Source organism: Nicotiana tomentosiformis, chromosome 12, assembly GCF_000390325.3.
Source record: "Nicotiana tomentosiformis chromosome 12, ASM39032v3, whole genome shotgun sequence".
NCBI classification, from domain to species: domain Eukaryota; kingdom Viridiplantae; phylum Streptophyta; class Magnoliopsida; order Solanales; family Solanaceae; genus Nicotiana; species Nicotiana tomentosiformis.
In genome coordinates, this window is record NC_090823.1 from 120,156,876 (window position 1) to 120,164,583 (window position 7,708).

At 36.5% G+C, this 7,708-nt stretch overlaps 1 protein-coding gene across 1 annotated transcript; it reads left to right on the top strand.

Annotated features, from left to right (window-relative positions):
- Positions 1-2,441: 2,441 nt before the first annotated feature.
- LOC104098440 (uncharacterized) lies at positions 2,442-7,430 on the top strand. The gene is made up of 10 exons (XM_033656708.2): positions 2,442-2,595; positions 2,709-2,790; positions 3,093-3,207; positions 4,900-4,936; positions 5,067-5,136; positions 5,215-5,319; positions 5,795-5,945; positions 6,444-6,526; positions 6,833-6,926; positions 7,019-7,430. The coding sequence occupies exons 2-10, from the start codon at positions 2,760-2,762 to the stop codon at positions 7,104-7,106; spliced, it is 774 nt and encodes a 257-aa protein (XP_033512599.1). The 5' UTR covers positions 2,442-2,595; positions 2,709-2,759; the 3' UTR covers positions 7,107-7,430.
- The last annotated feature ends 278 nt before the right edge of the window (positions 7,431-7,708 follow it).

Genomic DNA, 7,708 nt, shown 5'->3' on the forward strand with positions numbered 1-7,708 from the left:
CGAGTTTATTATCCCAGTTGCATTCTTGTATGACTTTATCGAGAACCTTTTCGGTAATTGAACATTGGTACCTCGACATCGGCTCACACCGACTTCGTATTGGAGAAGGCTTTTCAATTTTAAAATCGCCTACAGTCGAACACCCAACCGGAACGAATTCCTCAGGGCGGGGCTCTTCCACATCCTTGCCACCAGCAGGTCGAGATGAAGAAGCGGTCTCTTTTTGCGGAACAGTTTTAGACGTTTTTGCCATTTAAAATTTCGTAAACAAAGAACGGAAGTATTTGGTGTTCTAAGGAAGAGTTTGCAGTAAAACTCACAGATTTACAGGCAGAAAACTCAAAAAAGACGAAAAGGAACTTGACAAATGTGGAAGATTGAAGATGTAAAAATGATGAATGGTGGAAGGAAAGGCTATTTATAGATTGAAGCAATGACGGTTCAATATCAGAGGTGGCCGACCACCGTCTGACACATTAAATGCCTTGGTAAAACCGAACCGATGGGACAGTTATCACATATGTCATGGTCGGGATCGATGAAAATGTCAGTATATATCTAATCGAGTTGTTGGGAAATCATATCGTTTCTCGCCACATCCTTTTTCGAGAAACGAGAGGACTATCTGTGTACGGTCAAAATCGATTTGAGTCAGTCGTACGGACTGGTCGAGACGATAATGTTTCGATCAAAGGATATCTGCATGACAAGCTCGGTCAAGGTCCGAAGTAAGGGCGTCGAGCTTCGAGCTCTAAGACCGATCAATGACAAGATCGATATCATTATCGAGCTCATATCCAAATCGAACTACGAGGCAAAGTGGAGATTATCGAAGATGCATAGACCGATCAACACTCACCCCGAATACCGAAACCCCAAGTCAGAATCGAGCTCGGACCAAGGCTGAGGGCTCGATCCAATACCGAGCTCGAGCCAGTATCGAGCTCGCAGACAAGGGTCGTTGCAACCGCACTATGGGAGAGAATCTTGGCGAAAATCGAAGAAAAGACAATACATCATGGGCTCTCCACTACGTATTTTTTATTGTATATAAAGTAGGATCCCTCTACTTTAAGGGGGGATGGATTGTAAGCAAGGGGCGGGATCATAACAAAATATTTTCTTCTCATATTGAAAGATATCCTCTTGTGTTTATTTTCCTTGATCTTATTCGTTCTTCTTATCACTATTCTCATTCTCATAGTCAAGAATACACGAATTTCTATTTCTCTATACGATTTGTATCAAATTATATCACATATCCTTAGAACCATACACAAATTTAACTCTATCCAATTTTTCGGGTAAACACATATTATTAAATAAAATACTCCGCCTTATGTGCCGTCTTTTAAAACACTGGTAACCATCAAGCTGTAATTTCAATCCTTAAACGAGATTGTTAACTATAATTAACTTTGTATTGATAGTTAACTTGTGTTTCAGGGATTGGATTTAGCTTTGGCATTACATATTTTCTATGATATATAGTTAAAATTGTGTTATTTTTTCAATAAAAATTGATTTTATGTCTATAGTGCAATAAATTAAAAGGTGGAGTCAGAATTTAAAGTTTGAGTCCGGGATTCTAATTTTGTAAGTCACTGTGTTCTAAATTAATAATTTATACATATTTAATGGATTTCTTAAGATAAGACACGGTGTAGACCAAAACTACTTGGTTTGGCCGAATCCGTAGCCGAAAGGCTAACTCTATCTCGGGCTAAATCGGGTTGTTACCTTTGCTAACTCTTCTGTTGTAAACAGCCTACCCGTAGCTGCTTACATAGTTCGAATCCGTAACTTATAAATAATACAGAAAACTTTATCGTTCCTTCCAAGGCTACCTTTCAAACTCATGAATTACAAATTTTGAATCTGCTACAAGACAGATAATTGTTCGGTCCATGCACTCATATGTACAAACGAACAAAACCTTATGATGACTTTGAGACTTGAGGCAACCATATGTACCCACAAGAATAAGACTTTGAGGGACTAAAATAGCCAAAATAGGTGGCAAATCAAGAAAATGATAATGAGAGAGTATAAAGTTCACTTGCTTTTTCATATGTTTGTCCCTTAGCTTCCTCCTAAAGAATTTCCAAGTTGGTGAGCTAATAGCAATATATGCTCACTTGTTCAAATTCTTGATCATTTATGTGATTCTTAATGTATAACAATGTGGTAATGATGATAAATTAGACAATTGAACTTCACTTTTTAAAGTTAATGGGTACCCATCAATCATCAAAATACATAAACAAATGATTGAAAAGAAAGATATTTTCTTTTATACCAACTTGGTATTATTCTTTCTTATTTTCAGTAATATTCTTGAAGCTGTAGTTGTGCTTATGGCATAGATTCTTTTCCATTCTGTAAAAACTAGAACTCTCTTTAGGGAAAATGGACGGATGAATTGTGATTTTGCTGGTTTTTTCTTTTGATTCTCTTCTTTCCGCGGTTGAAAAGATTGCATGCTTTTGTTTTCCATTTGCTTTACATTCCTTTTCATTGATACCCTCCATATTTCTTTATCAGTTTCTAGGTGGTGGTAGTAGGCACAATTTGCAGCTGTTTCTCACATACTTGGTAATTTTTGCATATTCACATGTTTTATTCGAGTTGGTACCTACTCCTTTTGTGTATAAATAGTGCATTATTACATTCTCTTGTCTTCAACTCATCTCAGTTCATTATTGTAGGTGGCCTTTCAAAAGTATAGTGAAGGCTGTGTTTCATTTCTGAAGGCAGATATGAGTTACATGAATCCTTCTATGGGCTCTGGTTAGTAGCAATTTTTAAGTTTTTCTTTCTTTTATGTTCTTCACCAAACTTTGCATTATGTCATCCTTTAGAAGTATTATAATTAGTTTAAGGACTTTTGGCCTTACTATCACTATCCACTGAGATTCAATACTTTGTCACTTCAATTTGTAGGAGAAAGAAACTACAGAGCTTAAGGCTTTTTGGCTTTAAATTTGTGAAGCTACATTCACATTGTGCTAGTTATAATGAGATTAGGACACATTTTTCTCCCTTTAAGCATTTGCCACTGGAATAATTTAACTTGGTTAACAATATTACAGGAAGTCGAACGGCTAGGAGGACTCTGGAGTTTGGGAGGACATATGTGGTGAGGCCTAAAGGAAAACACCAGGCTACAATAATTTGGCTGCACGGCCTTGGTGATAATGGCTCAAGGTAGGTTCTTTTTTGCTTTTAAGCCGAACATTCTATGGTTAAATTTTAAAAAAAGAGTGTCACATTTATACATTGTTGTGCTTCCTTAAGCCAAACTTTCTCTAATCTGAAGCAAAGGAATTGGATAAAGTACCCAAGATAAGACATCACTTTAGTGTATTTCCTGTCTTCTGCACTTCTTTATTGCCTTTGATTTCCTTTGGAGAAACCTTCAAATAACCTGTTTCTTTCCTTCGTTTGTGTCACTTTCAAAATGTAAAAGCAACTACAAAAATAATGGCATCACTCACTAGCCAGATATTCTGTTCCCTTAGTGGAGTTCACTGTACCAACTGTTGGAATAAAGTTTCTAAAAGAAGTGTGGGATGATTGACAAAGCAAGAGAAGTAAAATTGGTTAACAGAATGTCAACGTTTTGACATATCCTATAAGGAAGTCATTCAATGTTAAATGTTTTTTTTATCTTACTTCTATGTTAAGATTCTTGGTTAACTAGGATAAAGGAGAAAATGCAAAGCAACCATTTTTAGTTTTCTACCTAAAGAAAATTCAAGCATTTCTTTCTCTATTCTAGTGCGACTATGCATGCTTGCATTGAGCCGAGTGTCTATCGGAAATAACCTCTCTACCTGCACAAGGTAAGGATAAGGCTTCGTACATACTACCCTCCAGAGGCGGAGCCAGGATTTGAAGTTTATGGATTCGGGATATTTGTCTGTTTAAGTTACTGGGTTCCAAATTGATAATTTGTTCATATTTAATGGATTTCTTAAAACAAATACATAGTTTGGACCAAAGCTACTGGGTTCGGCCGAACCCGCGTCTCGCATGCTAGCTCCGCCCCTGCTACTAGGGGTGCTTATCAGACGGATCGTGCAGATAATTACGCTTAACGGTTCGGCTTAACGGTTATCGGATTATAAATATAGTAATCCGCTAGTCATCCAATAAGACAACGGACGGATTGATATCGGATTAACAATTATCAGGCGGCTTATCGGCTAAACCAAATAGAAATTTTTTGAACAATCATTCAATCAATACCAAACAGTTTCAAATCAATACCAAATTTTTAATACCATCTAAGATCTAACCAAACAGTATTTTTTAATTGAAGAGTCTTCAAGACAACTCATACTGTCATACACGTATTAACCAAATTTTTAATACCATCAAAACTACTTGTACAGACATACACGTATTAATCATTGAGATTTCGATTTTTCGACTTCTCAGTTTTCAGTTCAAGAGAGAGACGAGACTGACGACTTTTCTGCCTCTGGTGGCTGCAGACAATTGAGAATTAGAAAATAGAAATTAGGGATTTAGCCATTTAGGGTTTCAATAGTACTTTATATATATAGGGGTAAAAGTGTAAATATAAAGTTTTAACGGGTTAACGGTTTACCCGATAAGAAAATTGAGTAATCCGCCCCTAAACCGTTAAGCTGATAATTATAAAATCTCAATTCGTTCACCATCCATTACCCCAATAATCCGATACCAATAAGCCAATAAGCTATCGGTTCGGTTCGGTTAACAGTTTCAGTTCGATTTTGAACAGTCCTACCTGCTATCCTCCCCATCTCACTTGTCGGATTACACTAGTTATATTGTTGTTGTTGTTGCACCTAAAAATAAGTCAAGCAATGTTTTGTAGTGTCTGCTAATTTTGCTTGTTTCTTTTTGCAGTTCTTCTCAACTCTTGGAAAGCCTATCTACTCCTAATGTAAGTGGTGAATGCAGATAACTAACTTTTTTGCTTTGTGGTTAGGGTGCATTCTTGCAATATTGCTTTTCAATTGAGGTATATTCTTCCTTGTCCTAGACTATAATTGTTCCCTATATGATCTTTGCAGATCAAATGGATATGTCCAACGGCTCCTACTCGTCCTGTGGCTATGCTTGGTGGTTTTCCTTGCACTGCATGTAAGAATTTACCTGAAAACTACGACGCGGTCACCTTTATAACTTCCATTTTAAAAGGGACTCTGCATCTTATTCCAGGGTTTGATGCGGGAGAACTTTCTGATGACACTACTGATGATCTTGAAGGCTTAGAGGCTTCAGTTGCACATATCGCGAACTTACTGTCAACTGAACCAGCTGACGGTAAGTTCTTCGCCATCCTTCATTATAAACTACTACTCTCTTTGTTTCAAAAAGATTGACACTATTTCCTTATTAGTCTGTTTAAAAAAGATTGCACCTTTCAATATTTTCCGAATAAGAAGCATTTATAGCCACATAAATGTTATGGTAGGTTTCAGACCGCAAGTTTCAAAAGTTTTATAACCACACAAACGTTATGACTTATTTAAGACAACATATCTCAAAAGTCTTCCCTTATTTATTAAAGTTTGTGTCAAGTCAAACTAAGATAATCTTTTTGAAACGGAGGGAGTATAGCTTAAAGAGCTGGTATATCCTCTGTATTCTTTGTCTCAAAATCAATTCACTAAGATGATGAATACTAATGTGAATGCTCAGTTGGTCAACTACTTCTCACAGGCTCATAGTGTTGGCTTATTTGTCCTCCTTGTATTAAATCCTTTTTCTGATTAGCAATTTGCTACGTCTTACACAGTTAAACTTGGTATTGGAGGCTTCAGCATGGGTGCTGCTACCGCACTCTACTCAGCAACTTGCTTTGCACAGGGAAAATATGGAAATGGAAACCCTTACCCTATCAACTTGAGGGCTGTCATAGGTCTCAGTGGGTGGCTTCCTGGTTCCAGGTGTGCAAATCATTTTTCAAACTATATATAGCTCTGTTGATTCTCTCTTTTTTTTCCCTCACTTTTCTGCTCGAGGATAATATGGTTTATCACATGACTTAGGCTGGCGAAACTAGTAATTTCTTCAAGGGTGTTCAAATTTAAAAAAAGTGAAAAAAATTTACGACAAAGGGTGTTCAATATGTGTTATATACCTCTAAAACGTAATATTTTACCTATGTATACAGTGCAATTTTTCGACGAATGGTATTCAGTTGACCACCTTTATAACCATGTGGCTTCGCCACTGGCCCTAGGTATTGAGCCAAATTTATGTCCATTAATAGTGCGGAATATATTCTATTAAGTTAGTTTCTTGAATTATAAAAGCTTTTACTACAAAAAGGAGAGGGAAGGAAGAGTCATTTAAAAACTCTTTTCTCCTGTGTTTTTCTTTTCTTTTCTTTTTTTGCTCTACAAAACAAAAGTACTTTGGAGTTAACTACTGATATTCTGCAGGAATGTGAGGAACAAGATTGAAGGATCGCATGAGGCTGCAAGATGTGCTGCATCTTTGCCCATTCTACTCTATCATGGAAAATGTATGCACTTCACTTGCAAATTTTGGTTTTAAAACCTTGTGAGTTCTTATGAATAAGGCTATCTTAACCTTTATCGAAAACAACTTCTCTACTCCTCGGGTAGAGGTAAGGTCTACGTACACACTACCCTCCCCAAATCTCACTTGTGGGATTTTACTGGGTTATTGTTGTTGGTATCTTAACCTTGCTCCAAAGAGGCCTCTTGATGTTTTCAGCTATTAGTGCAAATTGACTAATGTAACTCATATGAAGTATGTACAATGTCAACCTCCATATCCATCTTACACTATTATTTGTACTTGTTAGGCGATGAAGTTGTTCCTTATAGATATGGAGAGAGGGCTTACCATGTCTTGAGCTCAGCTGGATTCAGGAATCTTCAATTCAAAGCCTATGACGGGTAACCCTTCTTTTTCTCTCGCAACAAAATTGTACTTCTCACGATTTAAGAAAGAGTTGTCTAAATTACACCAACTTATTCGCGATCTGCAGGCTAGGCCATTACACAGTGCCAAAGGAAATGAGTGAGGTTTGTAATTGGTTAACTGTAAGGCTTGGACTTGAAGGTTCACGACGATAAACACTACATAACAAATATTTCATGTTCAACATATATAGCTGAAGAAAAAAAGAAGAGCCTTGGTATATTATAGTGTATGAGGGCTGTAATTGGTTAAGTACAAGGCTTGAACTTCAGAGTTCCTGATTGATAAATCGAAGTCCATCACAAAGATTCGTCATCAGAATGAATAGCTGATGATAAATGCATTGGAAAGAAGTAACAGAGAGGAGTACACAGTTTTCATATAGTTAATATTTGTATTATGTTGAATGCTAGGATTTAGTTTCCAGTTTTGACATAAAATCTTATGCATAATAAAGTTTTGGATGTTTGCTATTTTCATTCATTTGTAGACACAAACTTGACATTTTTTTCTCTTCAATTACAGTTTTGATTTCCAAAATTCTGTTTATTCAGCAAGTTAATCTAGGTGTGGATGTTGGGCCTGGTTGTGTATATGTTGTTGAGGTTTTTTATTTAAGATGAAATAGTCTTAAAATGAGGGTGAATGGGAAATGGAGGGAAAAATAAAAAATTTTGAGTAAAATTTTAAGTTTCCCCCTCTTGACAATGAGACATTGTCCCATATTGGAAGAGCAAAAGATTTTTGGTGGGTATAT